This window comes from Aspergillus clavatus, genomic scaffold, assembly GCF_000002715.2.
Source record: "Aspergillus clavatus NRRL 1 1099423829803 genomic scaffold, whole genome shotgun sequence".
In the NCBI taxonomy this organism is placed as follows: Eukaryota; Fungi; Ascomycota; class Eurotiomycetes; order Eurotiales; family Aspergillaceae; genus Aspergillus; species Aspergillus clavatus.
The window spans coordinates 38,822-58,461 of NW_001517096.1; the positions used below are offsets into that span (position 1 = coordinate 38,822).

At 49.8% G+C, this 19,640-nt stretch overlaps 7 protein-coding genes across 7 annotated transcripts, besides 2 other annotated features; 4 read left to right on the forward strand and 3 right to left on the reverse strand.

Moving 5' to 3' along the window:
- Nucleotides 1-47: 47 nt before the first annotated feature.
- On the reverse strand, nucleotides 48-1,410 carry ACLA_077550 (putative monocarboxylate permease; the record flags this gene model as incomplete). The annotated part of the gene is made up of 3 exons (XM_001270433.1): nucleotides 48-799; nucleotides 848-1,221; nucleotides 1,268-1,410. 3 exons carry the CDS (start codon nucleotides 1,408-1,410, stop codon nucleotides 48-50), a joined length of 1,269 nt encoding a protein of 422 aa, XP_001270434.1.
- A 689-nt stretch (nucleotides 1,411-2,099) lies between these two features.
- ACLA_077560 (uncharacterized protein) lies at nucleotides 2,100-3,313 on the reverse strand (the record flags this gene model as incomplete). Its single annotated transcript, XM_001270434.1, has 3 exons — nucleotides 2,100-2,508; nucleotides 2,557-2,705; nucleotides 3,011-3,313. The coding sequence occupies 3 exons, from the start codon at nucleotides 3,311-3,313 to the stop codon at nucleotides 2,100-2,102; spliced, it is 861 nt and encodes a 286-aa protein (XP_001270435.1).
- An 824-nt stretch (nucleotides 3,314-4,137) lies between these two features.
- ACLA_077570 (putative GABA permease) lies at nucleotides 4,138-5,937 on the forward strand (the record flags this gene model as incomplete). Its single annotated transcript, XM_001270435.1, has 6 exons — nucleotides 4,138-4,269; nucleotides 4,320-4,403; nucleotides 4,451-4,551; nucleotides 4,603-4,685; nucleotides 4,730-5,107; nucleotides 5,159-5,937. 6 exons carry the CDS (start codon nucleotides 4,138-4,140, stop codon nucleotides 5,935-5,937), a joined length of 1,557 nt encoding a protein of 518 aa, XP_001270436.1.
- Nucleotides 5,938-6,218: 281 nt separating this feature from the next.
- On the forward strand, nucleotides 6,219-6,780 carry ACLA_077580 (uncharacterized protein; the record flags this gene model as incomplete). The annotated part of the gene is made up of 3 exons (XM_001270436.1): nucleotides 6,219-6,353; nucleotides 6,401-6,651; nucleotides 6,708-6,780. The coding sequence occupies 3 exons, from the start codon at nucleotides 6,219-6,221 to the stop codon at nucleotides 6,778-6,780; spliced, it is 459 nt and encodes a 152-aa protein (XP_001270437.1).
- Nucleotides 6,781-8,583: 1,803 nt separating this feature from the next.
- Nucleotides 8,584-8,611: a microsatellite.
- A 51-nt stretch (nucleotides 8,612-8,662) lies between these two features.
- Nucleotides 8,663-9,472, forward strand: ACLA_077590 (uncharacterized protein; the record flags this gene model as incomplete). Its single annotated transcript, XM_001270437.1, has 1 exon — nucleotides 8,663-9,472. The coding sequence occupies one exon, from the start codon at nucleotides 8,663-8,665 to the stop codon at nucleotides 9,470-9,472; it is 810 nt and encodes a 269-aa protein (XP_001270438.1).
- Nucleotides 9,473-13,824: 4,352 nt separating this feature from the next.
- On the reverse strand, nucleotides 13,825-15,890 carry ACLA_077600 (putative ABC multidrug transporter; the record flags this gene model as incomplete). The annotated part of the gene is made up of 7 exons (XM_001270438.1): nucleotides 13,825-13,923; nucleotides 13,971-14,567; nucleotides 14,615-15,129; nucleotides 15,174-15,267; nucleotides 15,311-15,486; nucleotides 15,531-15,805; nucleotides 15,862-15,890. 7 exons carry the CDS (start codon nucleotides 15,888-15,890, stop codon nucleotides 13,825-13,827), a joined length of 1,785 nt encoding a protein of 594 aa, XP_001270439.1.
- Nucleotides 15,891-18,932: 3,042 nt separating this feature from the next.
- On the forward strand, nucleotides 18,933-19,462 carry ACLA_077610 (uncharacterized protein; the record flags this gene model as incomplete). The annotated part of the gene is made up of 2 exons (XM_001270439.1): nucleotides 18,933-18,971; nucleotides 19,013-19,462. The coding sequence occupies 2 exons, from the start codon at nucleotides 18,933-18,935 to the stop codon at nucleotides 19,460-19,462; spliced, it is 489 nt and encodes a 162-aa protein (XP_001270440.1).
- Nucleotides 19,083-19,208: a microsatellite.
- Nucleotides 19,463-19,640: the final 178 nt, after the last annotated feature.

A 19,640-nucleotide genomic window follows, 5' to 3' on the forward strand; every position in this document is an offset into this window, starting at 1 on the left:
ATTGGCCGCAAGCTATATACATACATATGTACACGCGTCACTGGGGTTTATACTTTCGCAAACACCTCCCATTTTCCCTGGATACAGCGACTAATCATCATGACTATACCCCCCGCCATCGAGGTGACACCCCCGAAGATCCACATGGCATTGAAGCCGCGGTCCTGCAGGATGGCACCGGCCACGGGCGACCCGATCAGATTCCCGATCATCATCACGCCGTATCCCATGCCCATACGCGTACCGATCAAGCTCCTGTCCGGCGAGAGCTTGACGAAGCACGTGGGGGGCAAGGAGACGACGGCGCCGGAGAAGAAGCCGTAGAGAAGCGAGACAATGACCGCACCGGGGAGATTGGACATATCGACGAGAGCAACCACCGTGCCCCCGCAGATGATGCTGCAGATGGAGATGATGTTGAAAGCGCCGATTTTATTGGCGAGGTAGTTCGGCAGGATACGGCCGAAGATAGATCCCGTCGTGATGATGGAGAGGAGGTAGAAGGGCAAGTCGCCCGCGGCGAGGTGTTTGGTGAGCGCAAAGTACTGGATGTAGTAAAAGGGTATGTTGATGGTGATGTAGGCGAGCATGGCGCCGAGGACGAACACGGTATACGCTGGCTCTTTGAAGGCGGGGAGATCCAGGATCTTGCGCTTGCCGGCTGGCTTGACACGAACGCGGAAGATGAGCAATGGGATGAGGAGTGAGACGAAGATGACGAGGCCGATGGCGCGGACGGTCCAGCCGAAGCCGATCCGATCGATCAGCCGGTGAAAGATGATGGGGTAGATGATGCCGCCTAGGACTTGTTAGCTGGGATATAGACTTTTTCCTGGCGAATGCCTACCCAAGCCGCTCCCGGCAGCCGCAACACCAGTAGCCAGGGCAAGTCGGTTGCTGAAATACGTGGAGATGATAGCGACCCCAGGGATAAAGACGAGTCCCGTTCCAATGCCCACGCAGAATCCCTGCGCTAGGAGCACCTGCCAGTACTCGCGGCAGAGGCTGATCATCATCGTGCCGAAGACGATGAGGAAGGCGCCAGAGTGCATCAGGACGCGAAAGTAGCCGGCATCGTAGAGCGGACCGGTCGCAAGGCCGAGAATCAGCAGCAAGGACGACTGCACGGATCCTATCCAGGATATAGTGGACGAGGAGGCAGAGAACAGAGCCTGGGTTTCATAGTACGTCTGGTACGCACCGAACGTGTTGAGATTGCCCCTGACTTGTCAATTGTGATCGATTGATAATCCCAGGAATAACATACCATGTACTGAAGTAGACGAAGAATGCTGCGAATACCTGGATCCAAGCCTTGAGGCCTCCGTCCGGGATCGAAGTTACATCATTTACGGAGGCTTTCTGCTCGGGCTCGACAGCCTCGACATCCGTGGCCTTCGATTGGGCCATGATTGTCCGATGAAGGTTTTTCTAAAGTCCCTGGGACGAACTCAGGGGTAGCTAGCTTTATGTCGGTGTTGGTCCAGCCATCGTTACTTATCATGATGGATTTCAAGATCAAAAAGAAGTTAAGCCAGCAAAGGATTCAATCGGGAAACCCCCCGCTGGGCCACCTCCGCAGTCTGTGATTGGCTGTGGGGGATTTGCCCCAGATTGTGCAATCGCCGGCTGCTTCTGATTGGCTGTTTACGTTTATCTTACTGATTAGTCTCTCCCTTTCGGAAAGTACTACGTATTATCCTCAATAAATGTAACCTGATTGGTGGAAAGGCTCACCAGCGGAGGAATCCGAGGCGGAGTGTGCCGCTGTCATCTCCTGCCGGTTTGGTTCTTCCATCTCTCCCTGGACGCTGTGTGTCAGGAGTGCTCGAGTTCATGAAGAATGCTTGACCGCCCAGCCTTCGAACAGGTCCATTTCTGCACGTGGAAGAGGTCTCGCTGCGGTCGCGAGAGACGTCTCGCCCGTTTATCTGGCTCGGAGAACCGGGTGGCGCCGAGCAGGACGTTGGTCTAAGGGAGCAAACAGACCGAACGACACGATTTGGCGCATCCTGCTCGATATATGGGAATGGATTGATCTTGGGCACAGTATTACAATGTCAAACGATCCTAACCAGATCTATATGCATTACTTTACATCATGATATCTCCCCCGTCTGCCGCTCCGGAAGCTCTATTGGCCCATCGCTTACCGAAATCTGCACCGTCTTGACAATTCGATTCCCCACTGACGACCGCGGCGGATCCAGCATCCGCTGCCAGCAGTAGTTGTAGTCCACCGTGCCCAGCCGACGCGACCCGCTGCCGGACGAGGTATGGCTGCGGTACTTGGACTGGGCCGGCGAGACATCGTCCGTATACGCGATCCCGTATTCGTCGACATACACTGCGAGCACAGGCTTCATGAACGAAGCGACCAGGCAGACGACACTGAGGGCGAGGTAGAGCTCTGCAGTGATGGTCGCAGAGGCGCCTTCCAGCGTGGGGGTGACGGAGTCGAGCTGAACCTGGATGTAGTGGAGGTGGATGGCGGCGAGGGGAAGGAGGCTGGTAGGTCAGCACATATGTATCAATGCAGAAGAGAGATAGACGTACATGAGGCGACAGCTGAGCGTGCCGAACACGACGATCTTCTGCCGTCTGGAGATCTTGATGCCGCATATCGCATGTCCGGAGTGGAGGACCAGGAGACTCTCGAGGATGATGTCCATCGCCGTGATGGCCTGCCATCGCGCGAACTGCGTCTGTCAGTATAGGTACTCTACAGTGGAGTGATCCCATACCATCCCGCTGCACCGCATGCTTATATCCTCCCATGGCTGACGCGAACAGCGGACGCTTAGTAACACTATTGACACAAGAGACCAGACGATCGCGCCGATAAGAATGCTCTGGATAAGCGCGCGCAGTTTCTGTTTGAACAAGGCAAGATAAAAAACTGCCGTGGTGATCTTGGATAAACCGAGTCCGAGCACGAACAGGATATCTGCCACGTACCCCAACTGCTGGAGTCAGTCGACGAAAACCAACACCGATCGGGCCGGATTACCTTGAGCGCAGTTATTTTCTCCCTCGGCGACATCGTATCCTCCTTCGTTCCCCAGCCATAGTGAACCTGTGCGAGAACGAGCGATGTCTGCACGAGCGCAACCACCACCACAGCACCGAACCCGTAGTCATCCCGCTGAACGATATGCCGCTTATACGAAGAAAACGCCCGGGCACACAGCGAGGAAATAACCAGCACCAAACAAAACCCAGTGATGACGACAATCAACCCGGAGTGGTTATCGGCGCGATTCACCGTAGGCGGGCCATTAATACCTGATGGCAGAGCCGTGGCGATCGGCATGACGGATTCTCAATAGATGCACGAGAAGCATGATGAGGACTGGATGGTAAAATGGATATAAGCAGCCGCAAGGCCACGATATATGGGCCGGCCAGGGAGGTCGGGCGAGTCTTACACGCTTTAAAGGGTCATGGATCGGGGGATTATAGGCCTATTCAGCAGAGCCAGTTCGAATTCGAATCTCACGCGCGCCGAGAGGAGCAATGGACAGCCACTGGCGAATGGCGCTTCCAGAACGGCCGTAGCTGCATGATCATCCCAGCGATACAGGGATCGTGGTGTCTTCTGACCGGGAATCAGGCTGAGTGGCGTCGCTACACACCGTTTGCTTCGACGTAGTGCTTTCTTGTGTGAGATTGAGGAATTCTAGCAAGGTTCTGAAGAGAATGCTGACAAGTTATGCTTATCACCACGTCAGCGGCGAGAGGTTTCCATCATGCCTGAAGTGGAATATGAAGAGGAGAGAGAGAGAGAGAGCATGGGCATGGGCCGTGGTGGAGATGATCTATATCAGCCTGCAGTATGCGCTCGAACGCCTCCTCGACAAGTTAATGAGCCCAGAAATACGACACCAATATAACTGCAAAGCCATTAGGTTCATAAGCCCAGCGATCAGCACGACAGCACATGCTTGTGTAACCCCCCCACCTTGCATGCTTTGTCTGTTCTCGTCAGCATCATTCCACTCCCCCCCCCCCCCTTGCTTTTTTTTTCCTGCATTTTCTATTCTCGTCCCCTTCCACCCTCTAGCTATGGATCTTATCTCACCCCAACCGTCAATGGTTGATACATCAATGGTATCAAATCACAACACACCGGCCAGGATGCAGACAGGGTCCAAGGCGCCGGTGATGGCAGAGCTTCAGGTGGAAGCATGCCCTCCTGTCGCGAAGAACACGGGAACGGTGTACGACGACCATGATATGCAGCGCATGGGCAAGGTGCAGGAACTGAAGGTAGAGCGCTGTCATCTCTTGCATCGCTCGCGTCTAACCAGAAATCACAGCGAAATCTTCGTCCGTTGGCTGCGCTGAGCTTTGCGTCTGTTCTCCAGGCGACGTGGGAATTTATCCTCATGTCCGTAGCTATCGTCCCTTCAGATAATCAACACTGACAGGCCTCAGTTCCAATACGCAGGGGTTGCAGAATGGCGGCCTTGCGGGGATGTGCTGGTCATATGTCTGGACCTTTGTTGGTTTCGGCTTCATCATTGTGTCGCTGTCGGAGATGGCCTCGATGTAAGTCATCGCCTGCATTGGCATCAACAATCGCAGCTAATGATTATTCAGGGCACCTACCTCTGGAGGACAGTACCACTGGGTTTCCGAGTTCGCGTCGCCGCGATACCAGAAATTCCTCAGCTACATCACCGGTACGCCCTCTCCTCTTCCATGATCGGCTCGTACTAAGAAGCAGGCTGGATGTCCGTCCTGGCATGGCAGGCTGGCTCTGCATCCGGCTCGTTCCTCACTGGCACCATCATCCAAGGACTCATCAGCGTGCGCAACCCGGACTACAGCCCGAAACAGTGGCAGGGCACGCTGTTCGTCTTCGCCATGATCGTCGTGATCTACTTTTTCAATGTCTACGCGGCGGATCTGATGCCGCTGTTCAACAACTTGCTCATGATCCTGCACATTCTCTCTTGGACGGTAATTGTCATTGTGCTGTGGGCAATGGCGCCGCACCAGCCGGCACGAGCGGTCTTCACCGAGTGGACAAACCACGGCGGCTGGTCGAGCATGGCGCTGAGCGCGCTGATCGGGCAAATTTCTGCCATTTACGCATCCCTGAGTACGTTTATCGTCTGCGCTGAGAATGGACTGAACTGATTGCAATGGACAGGCTCCGATGCAACGGCGCACATGTCGGAGGAGGTCAAAGACGCCGGCCGATACGTGCCAATTGCCATCGCATGGGGGTACTTTAGCAACGGGATCATGGCGATTGTTGTGCTGATTTCGCTGCTATTCGCCATCCCTTCTGTTGAGGACGCGCTATCTGACCCGACCGGGTTCCCGTTCATTTATGTGTTCAAGAACGCGACGTCCGTGGCCGGAGTCAACGGTTTAACGGCCATCATCCTCCTGCCGGTCATCTTCAGCAACATCCTCTTCAACGCCTCCACATCTCGCCAGACCTTCGCCTTTGCCCGGGACAAAGGCCTCCCCTTCGCACGATGGATCGCGACCGTCGACCAACGCCGCAAGATTCCCGTGAACGCGATCGCGCTGTCGTGCATCATCAGCTGCCTGCTCTCGCTAATCAACATCGGCTCGCTGACGGCCTTCAATGCCATCATCTCGCTCAACGTCGCCGCGCTCATGTACACGTACATCATCTCGATCAGCTGCGTGATCTACCGCAAGATCTGGCATCCGGACACCCTTCCGCCACGACGGTGGGATCTCGGCCGCTGGGGGCTGGCGGTAAACGTGATCGGGCTGATGTACTGCGTGTTTGCGCTGTTCTGGGCGCTGTGGCCGAGTCAGACACCCGTGACGGTAGACAATTTTAACTGGAGCGTGGTGATCTTTGGAGGAGTGTTAATTCTCAGCCTGGTGATGTATGTGGTCAAAGGGCGGAGGGAGTATCGGGGGCCGGTGGTGATTGTCCAGCGTTAGTCTCACCTCTTTTGCCTGACCACCGAAATAAAAGTATAATCGTAGCCTATTGTTTGAATTGGTCCGCTTCCCCGCGAGTGGCGAGAGAATCGCCAAGATGAGGATCTTGGCTGTGCAGCGTACAGCCCGGGATCTGCGCATCCTGCGACGAGCACAGATCGCCTGACAGGGCTATGTCAGTGACTGTATATATATATCCACTCTTGTCCCATTACATCTACGATCAACAACAATCATCGATACACCTAATCATGGCCTTTCAAGATACTCACCCCTTTATAATGGGCTTGCGTGGCGCCGCCCTCCTCACCTCCGCCGCCGGGTTCATCGCCTTCGCCTGGAGTCTCAAGGAACACGAACGAGAAAATGTCTTTGATGACGGCGCCGGCAGTATCAGCGCCATCGTCCTGGGAACGGTACCGCCCCTGTTCTAATCTCTGATCCGCAGATACTAACCGTTCAGACTGCATACGCCTGTCTCTGGTCTCTAGTCCTCCTGACAGTCCGTCTTCTCATGACAGGATGGATTCACCCAGGCGTATACATCGCGTTCGATATGATTGCATTCCTGGCCAACACCATCGGCGCGAGCATGAGCCTTGCGGTCCTGGCGCCGGTCATGAGCGGAGAATATAACTGCCGTCGACGAGGGTGTCGGGGGGATCTGCTCATGCGGGTTGAGGTATTTGGGTTCGTGGTTGTTTATATCAATGTGTGAGTTTTCCTGGGGGTTCTCCTCCAAGGGCAGACAGATTTGACTAACTTTTCAGGGTGGTTTATCTGATCTTGACGGCTTGGGCTTGCTGGGCTTGTCACTGCGAGCGGAGGAAGGCTGTTAAGTAATGGTTGATGGTTGATGGATATGGGAGGGAAGACCTACATAATATCTAATGTCTAATGTCTAATGTGTTCTCTGTGTGTTGACTTTGTCACGAATTATGAGGGATGATTGTCTACTATGCCTAGCTATTGATATTTACAAATAGGGCCATTCCAGAAGACCATTTAGCTGTCAAACCACTAGTTACAGTATGATTGGCGAATGGAGCAGTTGGGTATAAATCATGCTGATATTAGGACATCTCACTTAATAGACAGGACTCTGCCTTGGCGTTCTTCTCATTTTGCTGGTCTACTGTCCTCATTTGATGCTGCGCCATGTCAATAGTGGTTATCACTCTACTCAATAGTCAGGATTGTGTTGGTCAGTTCAATGGATATGGAATAAAATAGAACTATTTGGCTAGCGCATGGCTAGTAGGCCAAATCGACGATGCCATTGCCCAGGACATCATTGCGTATCCAAAGGATACAACATACGCGAATCAGATGTTTGACGCCATTCGGAGCATCATACTCAGCCAGGGCATCTCACACTCTCGAGTGACATACAAAAAGGCTATCTATATGCAGAGAGACAGCTTCGCTACAGTTAAACAGTATGTAAGCACCTTCAGAAAGGAAGTACAACTTTCACATGAGCTGCACTGCATCATAACACCACACTGTGCGGCTCTCTTTCTGCTTAACCAACTGAGGAAGGAGCTACCGCGCTGGGTGGAAACCACTGAAGTCAGACTCTCTGAAGGCTGGGAAAGGAATGCAACGCTAGGAAACTTTCATAACCTTTGCCGGATGGCTATTGATAAGGCTAAGGAAGTTGAATTGAACAGCAATTCCGCGGCTTCAAAGGATTAATCCTCCAAGCAGAAAGCTCCCGAAATCAACCCCAATTTGCAGTCGTCAAATAAGCAGAATCATAGCCAAAGTGGAAGAATGCTCTTCCACAGGGCACCCCTGCGGCACTGCATGCGGAAAATTGGAATCAACACAGCCCTGAAATGGTGAACAAACAACAGGAGGGCGAATCTTCCAAACAGCATCTCCTACATCTTGTCCAGAGGGAACAAATCACCTAGATACGCCAGGGCAGCCGAGCACCTACGATAACGAACATGCGGAATCGATCCCACCAGCAGGGTCCTGGAGACGAGAATGTGGACGAGTTTGTGAGACGATGGCGCCAAACGCCACGATTGGAGCCAGGACGCTGCGCCTACTGTTTGAAGGACCATGGCGAAAAGGGCTGCTACTATCTTTGCCCTCACTTGAGAACTCCTGGTTGGCAGCCCTCCCCGAAGATCTGGAAACCCCCCGCTGGCTGGCTGGTCTATCGGCTACACGGTTGCACCTAGAAAAACTCGGGAGTCGTCTGACCGTCCCTCTGATCACTCCTCTGATTCCTCTTCTAGAGTCTCCTTCAACATCTGCAACGACATTTTCATGCGTTCAATAAGTATCGACCATTCAGAGCTCACCAGAAACCAGTCACGTACAGTGTTGCCCGCAAGGATATGGCAGATAGCCTAGCTCTTGAGGAATAAGCCATCTTGACCACAGATCAGAACATAACATGTTTAGTACGGAGTAGACTGAGTAGATACCTATCTTCTCCTGGCATGACTAAGTTGTCTGTGTCCACCCAACAAGCCTATCAGTTGCATGCATCTGATTGGCTGTGGTGCAATCTGCAGCCAATCGCAATGGATACAGTCAACCCCGTGCTTTGTCATCGATTTGCATGACGCAATTGGCTGACGATAAGCTTCGGCCATTCTCGCTCCTTTCTTCTCTCCGTCTTGTCCTCTTCTTCCCTTCTTCCCTTCTTCCCTTCTCACTCTCTTTCTTCCATCTCACTCATCATACCCCCTCCATCCATGGCTTCATGCCCTTCAATTCCACCACTATCAGCTCCGTAGGTCTCGATCGACATATCAGGACCGCCGTCGCCGAATATGTCTACCCAACCTTCATCGCGTTGGCCTGGTGCAACGCGATCGAGCTGATCGTGCTCTGCTTTAACACCTTTCAACGCTACCGCGGTTCCTACTTCTGGTCGCTTCTCCTTGCTTCCTTCTGTATCATCCCGTTTGGCCTCGGCTACATGCTCAAATTCTTCAACATCACCTTCACAAACTACTTTCTTGAGCTGGTCATCCTCGACCTCGGCTGGTCGGGCATGGTCACGGGTCAATCGCTCGTGCTCTGGTCGCGGTTGCATCTGGTCCTGCACGACAAGCGTGTTCTACGTGGGATTTTATGCTTGATTCTTGTGGATGGGGCGGTGTTGCATTCCACCGCCACGGCCCTGGAGATCGCGGCCAATGCGCTCCCGCTTTCAAAAGGGGTCGTGGCTGCGTTTGGCGTTATCGAGCGCATTCAGCTGGTTATCTTCTCCTTGCAGGAAATCCTGCTGTCTTCGCTGTACATCTACAAGGCCATACCACTGTTAAAGTTGGATTCGGATGGAAGGGCGCACAAACTGCTGGTGCAGCTGATCATCATCAACGTGGTGATCATGACGCTGGATGTCTGCGTGGTCGTCGTGCAGTATCTGGGGTATTTCACCTTCCAGGTCACCCTCAAGGCCTTTGTGTATAGTATCAAGTTGAAGCTGGAGTATGTGATTCTGGGCCGATTGGTGGATGTCTCGAATATGCGAGCACAGCCGCAGGCTCCACGGTTGAGATCATAACCGCTATCACTCTGCATATACACTATTATCTGAAGCGTTCAAGCAATAGCAAGTACGATAGAACAATTCACGTATATAGACACCAACTTCTATTTAACTCATTCCTATCCTTGTTGGCAAATGTATTCAAGACCTGCACTTCATCCAGCGTGGTATCTTAACAGGGAGCGAAATTGGTGGACCAGGTTCATATAGACGAACGAACATCTGCCATTCCTCTTTCGTCCTGCGCTCCTCAACTCAGCGATAGCTCTTAGGCGTTCTCAAATCGTCCATCCCGTACCATTAGTTCCAGTCATCTCTGTATCAATCCACCTGTCAAGATATCTCCCTCTTCCGTGATCTAACTTTCCGTTGCTGTGATATCATGCTCTTTCATATCACCTATTGTTTGTATGTGTCTGTGGTGCTCCCAAAATATCGATTCAGGCACTTCCAGAATCCGGCTGACAAATCCCACTTAGATATCGCCACAAGCGGGCAACGGACATGAAGGGATGGATTCGCACCTCTTCCGAATGTTCAGAGGATCTGTTCGAGCGCCAGCCCTCTGAGTAATGGTACATGGGCCAGCCAGATTTACTGACAATTAGGCAAGCACACCGCACCGTCGTGGAATGGTGAACAACCGCGGCCAGATAGATCTGGTCAAAGTGGCTGCAGACGCCGAAAAATCCCCGGGTAGTGTCCAGATAATTATCCATATGTCGTGATCCTCACTGGAGAGGAATTTATCATCTCATCAAGAGGACCAACCGACGGGTGACAGGTCACAGGTGACAGATCACAAGTGTATAGTCGAGCTTGTTGAGAAGCCATCAACGACCGGTTGATACAAAACACCACACACACAACACAGACAGTGGCGTAGGAGAAGTCGTGACCGTATAGAACAAGGCCAGAGCCAGGGCAGCTTGATGAAGCGGCAGTGGCCTATAACCAGTCATCTGTGGTTTCCAGTAGCTGATCCAATATCACTCAAACATTTTGTACGTGGTGTTCTCCTCGATCACGCCGTATAAAAGTCTTTATATGACTTCAGTCCTACTGAAGAACAAAACATTCCATAGTTGCAGGTCTCGGAGTATAGAACTGCTGCTGCCTGTGTTCAAATATCTTGATCATAACACAGAGATCAGTATTGAAAGAGCATGGATGATGGAAGAATTTGGAGATAAGAAGATGCCTAAAGGGATGGAAATCTACTTTAAATAGTAAAGTGACTAGCATAACAGAAGAATGCTGTGGTTGAATAGGATTCTGAGACATGTCGATAGAGTGAATGGCCAGGTAAAGGACTACCCAGATTAGAAAGGTCTGGATGGCTATAAATAGAATCCAACAACAGATTTTGTACTATAATAAGTGGTCCTTGATTTGCATTGACACTCAGAAACTAAAAGACTTGCTATGATATTTAATTACTATGTGTTATACCTTCTCAGATAAGATGTCACAAAAATAATCATACATATATAGTCAGATCTGTTAAAGCTAACAACTAGTGTTGCAAGTCCACTAACAATAGACATGGCCTTCCAAAGCAACTTCTGACACAACTGGCTTTGATTAACTGTCAAAGCATGCAGGAAGGTGAAAGTCTCATGAGTAGTCTCATCCTTTTGAACAGCCACACATGTACAGATGGCCTGTCTAGTCCATAACACTGTAGCAGAATGTCACTTCGTTTATCTCTCTAAACAATAGTCATGACGGTCGTGCTCTCAATATCCTCGGTTTGGATACAGCCTTCGACAAAATGACCCAACGTCGTACATTCACTTTTAAGGGATAAGTCATACATCAACCACGATTATCAACCCACTACAAGGCAGTGATGGAGTACGTTATCCAAGTGCTGGACCATTGATTATGGACCCTTTATGGTTGTACACATTACTACTATGCCCTGTGAATCTATTCCTGTGTCTATAAACTCCAAACACCAGATCCTATGGTAGCCACCTCACTGTCAATTTCATCATTTGTTGAAGACCCTGGTACTGGTCTCTTGGTAAGGTACTTACCAGACTTTTTGTCCGATGGTGCAGGAGGCTGTCTGACAGACTGCGTGTGTTGTGAGACAGTCTTCACAAGAGAAATCTCATCATCTTTCTTCTTGGCTTCGACTGGTTTGTCAGAGTCGTCATCAAATTGCCGGGCCGATCCTTCATTGCCGTACTGGACAGGATTGGTGCCAGGTGGTGCAGCAGCTGGCTTAGTAGGAGCTGTCCAAATGTCCGAAAAACAGTTGCCAGTCCACAGGCCTCATTTCGGGAACAAGGTAATAACACTTCTTGGGTTCATGCCATTCAAAACAGTACGCGCAACGTTTTCCCACACTTTGCTTCTCGCGCCATTGATGCACAAAGTCGTCTATACTCTGATTTGCAGGTCCCTTCTAGTGGGATCTATCTCTCACATAGTTTCATCCTTCTATTTAAGCCAGAACAATTACATTAGAAGGCCCTAAGCCTGCTCCACCAGCCTAGAATGGGTGGTTCACCCCATCTCTCATGGCTTCCTCACTCCGCAAAACCTCGTGGATGCTGGACATGAGCTCATCTACAAAGAAATACAGCCAACCTGAATGCTGGACGGTCTCATTTAGCAACCAAGATAAATTCCGCAGTAGCCAGGCGGCCACTATTCTGGATTGCTCCCACCATGAGCCATAGCTGGGGTCATTAGTTTCAGGTCTGGGGAGACTCTGGTCTACTAATTGACCAACAAGGTTTTTCTCTAGAACGCCTTCGAGCTGGTCACACCACTGACTAAACTCACATTCTGACTCCAAAGGGAAGATGTCTGCCAGGTTAATATCCTCTTTGACAGGCAAGCCCGACCCCTGGTTCACTACATGGTCTGCAAGCTCTGACATTTTGCCAGCTGACTAACCCAAGAGCCTCAATCCAGCTCAGCTGTTACCAAACTGGAGGAACTATCAAGTTCTCGCGAAAATCCGCACCTTGTGGTGGTCATTGTGATTGGATCCGACGCGTGAACATGCACTTCGCGTGGTTTGCAAGGCCCGGGGTCACTTGACTGCTGACTCAGACTCAATCGTATACTCGATAGTTAATGTCTCCAAGCCACATGAGTTCCACTGCTTGTGCAGCAATCTTAAGTTCAGACCCCTTTTTGGCCGAGTGGAATATCCCACGATTCTGAGCCCGGTAATATCGAAACTTCGAAGAAAGCGGTATTCCCCGAGAGGCCCCCAGCGTTCGGTTCTGGTCTGCACCATTTCTGTCACTTTATTCTATGTGGCTCTGTCACAGACCACAGTTCACACCCATTTTCACACCATTTCTGTGGCCATCTTGGTCTGTCATATATTTCCATTGCGCTCCTGGTATCTATATCAGTGAGCGCAGAGTGAAGTTCAGCCTTGGCTAGCCTCACTTTGTCACAACGCGGCTGGTGATCCTGGGGGGGAGTGACGAATTATACAATATTACTCCTGGTTTGAGAAGTGGAAGTCTGGACATTTTTTTTTCTGCCCATCTGAGTTCTAAGTGCATTCCGGTAACAGATCCAGAGAGGCTTTCTATTCTCAAGTCTTCCTGTATCGAATTGGACTATCTCGTAGAACAGGTACATATCTCGGAGGGATCTGGCGCGGAAACACCTAGAACGCGTCGCGTGGCTTCAGGGGTACGTAGCAGCAGGCTGACTCAGCCGGGCTCAACGCCATCTTTCATGGCTCATGCTCTAGCACTCTGCCCGAGCACCTGAGATGGCCTTCACCTCTTGTTAGTCCCAGCATAGTCTGGAACCCTTTTAGCTGAGTAAGGTATTCGATGGTCTTGAGTCTGCTTGACTTTGTGCTTTGAATAAAAGTGCTGTGTGCCCCGCGAGTCCCCAAATCGATTTCCGTTGCCTACAGACGAAAGATCTCCGAGTCACGAAGGGCGTGTTAGATGACATATATACCAAATATACCAACAATGAAGAGCCCGAATTGAAGATCCTTGATCATATTGCCGGACCGTCCCAGGCCACATGCATACTGGGAGTGCGGAGGTTCTGTCCTATCATTACGCGATGCGGCCATCTGTCCTCCGGGGAGAGGGGGGTGACAAAGTATGAAATATCGCTCCTGCTTGAAATTTGACGTCTAGACACTTTTTTTCCACTTCACCAGAATGGAATTGTTCTAATGAACGCTTGGGTGGTATCTGTCCTTAATACTCCGTGGATTTGGTTGGAGTGCTCCTAGAACCGGACATATTGGAAGCCGATGTCTCGAAGTTGAACAATTCCATTATGATGGCTCACTGCCCATAAAACAACGCCTGAAATGCTATGCTGCGTCTATGTCTATCTACTCATCTGCTCTAGCGATTGAATCACTCACTGCGCGCGCTCTTAGTCTTCTTACTCCTCAACTTCATCATCAGAAACACCATCGCGTAACTGGAAATGCAAAACAGCGCCGTAATCCCCGTCTGGACAAGTCAGCAAGTGCACACCTCATCACAGAAGAAGAACTCACATCTCTCCATGAATAGTACTTCTCATTCAAGTTGAACGTCTTCGCATAGTCCGCTCCAGTGGTGTACGGACAGAACGCACAAGCAGTGGTATTCCCGTCAAGCAAATACCCCGGCTGCTCACTCAGAAACGCACTCATATACTCGCCACAGGTTTGGCCCGCAGGCGCGTTGAAATGCACATACTCGGAGGGCTCGCAGGTTACCTGCACGTCCCAGAGGACTTCACCTAGCAAGCCACCCACGAGATACGTGAACGGGTCGAGGTAGTACAGCCAGTATCGCCAGAACGGCTGCATCTTGGTATACGGCACCACTACACCGCAGAAACTCACCAGCCCTGCGCCAATGAGCACGGGGTTCATCACGGCGGCGAAGTACTCGTTTGGCGCGTACGCAGCAATCCCCTGGCCAATCGATGTGTACAGGAACTCGTAGAAAATCATCTGCAGGTACATGTGTCCTGAGATACTGGCCTCTACGGGGAATCCGGCGGTGAAGTACCAACAGACGAAGTACAGCGTGGCGCAGAGGATGAGATAGGGGATCTCGGAGACCGCCTGGGCGCCGATGAAGGCGATCCAGTGGTAGATTTTGGACTGTGGTTGTCAGTAATCAAACACCAGAGGGTTCGACATCTGCATACCTTCTTCTCTCTTGTTTCGAAAATATCTCGGTTGTGCAGGAAGAACGGCTGCATCTGGTTGATGCACCCCGGCGCCACGAAGATGAAGTTGAAAATGGCAAAGAGCCGCAGCTGCAGCGCAAACGTGCCGTCTCCGATCTTCCAGAAGGTGAATCCACTGAAAAGTGCTGCGAAGACGTGCAGGATGATCTTGTTCCAGACATAGTCTGGCGACCGCCATAGCTGCACCATCAGCCGTTCCAGCACCATTGTGAACTGGAACCATTTTGACGTGGCAAAATCGGCCGTGTCTTCGACGTTTTCTGGATCTGCTTTGCTCAGTCGATTGAGCCCCTCGAGCTGGGCCAGAGCACTCTGTCTTTCCGTCGACTCGTTCCACAGCTGCACCCAGTCGATCGGCTTTTCTGTATTGCCCTGGATGACTTCGACGATGTGCTCAGCAGGGTTCTCGTCAGGAGGACAGGGAGCGCCGTTACGGCCAAAATAGTCAAGGACGGTCTGCGAGTCTTTGCCGGCTGGACGGGTCAGCTACGTTCATGAAAAGCGTGGAGCGACTTACTCTCTCCGAAATAGGCCATTTTCCCACCCCTAGCCAGAAGCAGTAACGAGTCAAACGCTTCAAAGAGGACGGCGGATGGTTGGTGGATGGTACACTAATAATTAGTCTTTTTTCATGAAGTCGATGTGAAAACTTACAAGAACAGCCTGTCCTCCGTCGACAAGCTTCCTCAGGAACCGGACAATGTTGTACGCCGATTGTCCATCCAGGCCACTGGTATGCTCATCAAGGAAAAGTAGAGTCGGTTTGGCAACTAATTCCACGCCGAGCGTGACTCTTTTCCGCTGTTCAATACTCAATCCGGCACCGGGAACTATACAGTTAGTACTGGTACTCCGGGAGATCCAAGGAACGTACCTCCAATCAACGCATCACTGATATCCCGCAATTCCAGCAAGTCAATGATATGCTCAACGTACGCCAGTTTCTCTTCCCTCGGCACATGAGCCGGTTGACGCAGCAGCGCCGAGAAAATCAGAGCCTCCTTGACCGTCGCCGTGGCCTCGTGCACATCCATCTGCTCGCAGTAGCCTGTCATGCGCTGGAAGCTGATTCCCTGTGGGCGACCATCAATTAGGATCAATCCGTGGATCTCGCCGCTGTCTTTCCGCTTGGCGAGGACATCGAGAAGTCTATTGAATTAGCTTGAATTTGCCACAAAGCACAAAGACACAGGACAGAGACGTACGTTGTTTTGCCGGCACCGGAGCTGCCCATCAACGCCACAATCCGTCAGATTCGCTTCTCACTGGTCAGATGCCCGTTCATGAGCGACATTCTTTGAGAAAGGCTTTCAAGGCAGCGTGGCTGTGAGTCCTTGTTTTGAATTTTACTATGTCCCGCGCTCCCTGGTGTCATTCGACTCATGGGAATATAAGCTGACGATACTACTAGGGAGGCATTGGGTTGCGGGATAGTACATGCGGATGGGGCGATTCGGAACCTTCTTTGGGACAAGGAAGAGAATAAATGGTAGGATCGGCTTAGTCTTGACCAAATTGACAAGTTTGAGTAAGCCATAAAGTTAGACTTCCATATTGTCTGTAGAAGAAAGTTATCCAGGCAGATTCACAGCTAATTTTGTAGTAATATTTGGGATTTAGCCCCACCTAACGCACTTCGAGTTCAAGTTGAGTAGAAACTGTATCTAGACTTTCGGAAGTTCCCTACACATTCTAGCTACAGCTTTCTGATTCTTGGAAGAAGTAATATGGTTATCTCTCCACAGCTGGTACGGAGGTCATACAGTTCAGACAAGATGCAACATAAACAGTTGTAGGACTACTCTCAGCCAGCCGGATAAGGACTGAATGAGATAAAAGGTCATCAGAAGGTGAAAGCCAAAAAGTCAAAAACATACAACAGCCGGGATTCGCTGGTGGTCACCCACCCAACTACTAACCGGCCGGCGTGTGGCTTAAGTACGGCTGAGCGGACGGGAAGCCCTGTTCTCCACACCCTATGGTCGTATGTGGGAGATCGAGAAAGTAAATAATATTTTATGCATCGGAGAACTAAGACAATGCCTGTAATGGCTTCTCCTCACTCGGTCATGGACATTCCTCAGCTGACTATCAGGAAATGTCAATCTGATTCTTCAGTTTGAGTATGGTTTTTCAGCTTGTGGTCAAGGAGATTATGAGCATATATCCTGTGCCGAAACTACCGCCAGGTGAAATGCTCTTGAATCCTCTTATTGCTCTGTATTGTGCCCTGGAGAACTTGCACGCGTGGAATCATGTAACTGGGCAAGCTCAAGAATTAGCTGGTTAGGTGATATATATCACACTATGGGAAATCATAGACTTCACCCCATACGTAAATCATATTTTCACGTTGTTTGTATGTACGAAGACTGCAGGAATCTAGATCAGCTGTATGATAATTGCCAGATCGGATATGGCAAAGTTGCTGAATATGTGGACATAATGTCTTGATAATGCAGAAACTGAGCAAATTTGATGTTGTCCGAGAAATCCGCTTGCGACAGTCAGAGGTAGCCTCAGATTACAAGAGGTTGATACAAGGGCTACACCAAGCCGCTACAAATAGACATGGCCTACAGTATAAGGCGAGCTAAATCCATGGGATTATATAGCGTTTGTCAATCTGCGCTTCCAGTATCATCATTATATGGATCTACTTGTGTATGTCGCGGCTTGGGGGTAAAGACTGCTCAGTAGTACATCGATAGCAATCTGTATCTTTCTATTTCTCTTACATTGCCTGGACCTTTATACATAGCCGAAAAGTTGCTTGCAGGGAAGGGCTTGCAGCGCCTAGACCTATTGCAAGTCTTGAAATAAGATGTTAGTATGATGATAAACTGCAGGCCCTGTAACAGGCAATGGTCACTGGTCACTGTGGGCTACTTCGAGGCTCTGAATGCTTGCTTTCATTACATTTATTCGCCCTAGTTTTCAATAGCATATCTATTGCAAATCAGAACACTTATTAAGCTACCCATAGCCGTCTATCCTACCTTAAATGACCAACAAGAGAGCATATATAATCTACTCTTGTGTTTTATCTAGCACATACGACCACAGGGTGTGGAGAACAGGGCTTCCCATCTGCTCGGCTACACTTAGGCCAGTATTCAATCAATTCAATTTAATTATTCATTCACGCATTTGTTAGCCTATCAGCTGAGTGACAGCAGGTCCCTAAGGGTAGCTGGGGTATCTACTATTATATACGCTAAATCTCTAGTTAGTAGATACTATATATTCTATGGATTAGACTAGCATACTACCTATAGGCATCTTCTAATATATCCCTAAGTTAAGTACTTATATAGGGTCCCTAGTATCTTCTCTGTTATAATTAATGATACGCTCTGTAAGTAATCTTCAGTAGCTATATAGGCTAAGGATTACTTCCTCTTATATTAGCCTAGAATATATCTAGTAGGCCCTAAAAGGCTAAAACTAGCCTAGAAGCTATAAAATAATTATAAAGTTATAGACTAAGTAGTATATTATTATAAGGATCTATGATCCGCGAGAGTTGGAAACTAGTGTGAAAGAAGAATGTTTGCAAATAGGTTTAAATGTAGGTGTCCTTATTCAAAGAGATTGTCACTGAACTTCAGAGTTCAGTGGTTGTGGGTGGGGTTATTATCTTTATATATTATATGACTATTCACATGACCTCTTATGAGGATCCTCCCTCCAGGTAGGCTCCTCTACAAAGGTAACTTTACTATAGTACATAAAGGACCTTCACAATCCTTACAACTACCCCCCCCCTGGGAAGACCTTAGCCTCTAAGGTCTATCTAAGGTTCCTTATTCGCGATAGGGTGCACCAGTAAAAACCTTTATTTAGTAAAAACCCTCTTTATAAAGGGAAAATCATAAATAATAGAAAAGGTTTACTACCCCCTTCTTTCATAAATATGTTTTATTCATCTTCTTGCAAAGGCTCAGTCATAGGTAGATCCCTTTAACTATAATATCTTTATCACTATTAAAATCTTCTTATACTATGTTTTAGGTTTGTGTTGCTTATTCTTATGATACTCCTAAAAATCCCTTAATAGCCTTATCATATAAAATCTCTGTAGAGTAGGGTTTAGGGCAGTAGTGGTTTTTATAGAGTATATAACCTCTTTTCTACTCCATCTTCTGTATTTTCCCCAGTTTTCATTATAAAAGTTTTGGTAAGGGACCCTCCGCGATTTATAATGTTTAGGTAAGAGGTGGTTAATATATCATGAGATATTTTTAGAAAAATATCCTCCTATACCTCCTCCCTTATGTCCCTACTATCACCCATCCCCTCCAACCTCTCAGAGGTAAGTAAAGGCTTGTAAGTCTATGTTATTCTTACTAATAGTCCTTGCAAAAGGAGGAGGAGGCAGCCTTTATACTACTGCCACTGCCTACTATGCCCCTCCCCCCTGCACCCACCACTGCCACTACTGCCACCACACTGCCTGCCACCAGGCCTGCCACCGCCGCCCCTACTAGGCCTGCTGCCACCACCCCTGTTGCCGCTGCCGCCACTGCTGCCACTGCCACTACTACTACCATGGCTCCTCCCACCTCTCTCTCCCTTATGCCTATGGGGGCCTTCCTCCCCCTACACAGGGTTGTTTATGGCCCCTTCTTCATTAACCTGACAAGAGTGTGGCCAGCCCCTATCATAAGGGGAGCCTCTGTCTTTGGGCCACTGCTGCCTCCAGTAGGCACTCCTAGGGCCAACTGGGATGCCCTAGCACCCACCACTAGCAGTATTAACACCTGGGCTTCCAGCCTAATGGTAGAGCTACCCCTAGACGCCTAGTTCCTCCCCCACTCATAGGGGAATCTGGTGGTAGTTACAGGGCTCCCACCCTGGATAGGATTATAACCCCTATCAGGCCAGGAGTAAGCATGGGTTACTAGGACCCTACTCTACTCTATTAACTAGTGTGGCTTCAGCATACCTAGTTAGCTAGGAGTCCATGCCTAGCTCTGTGAGG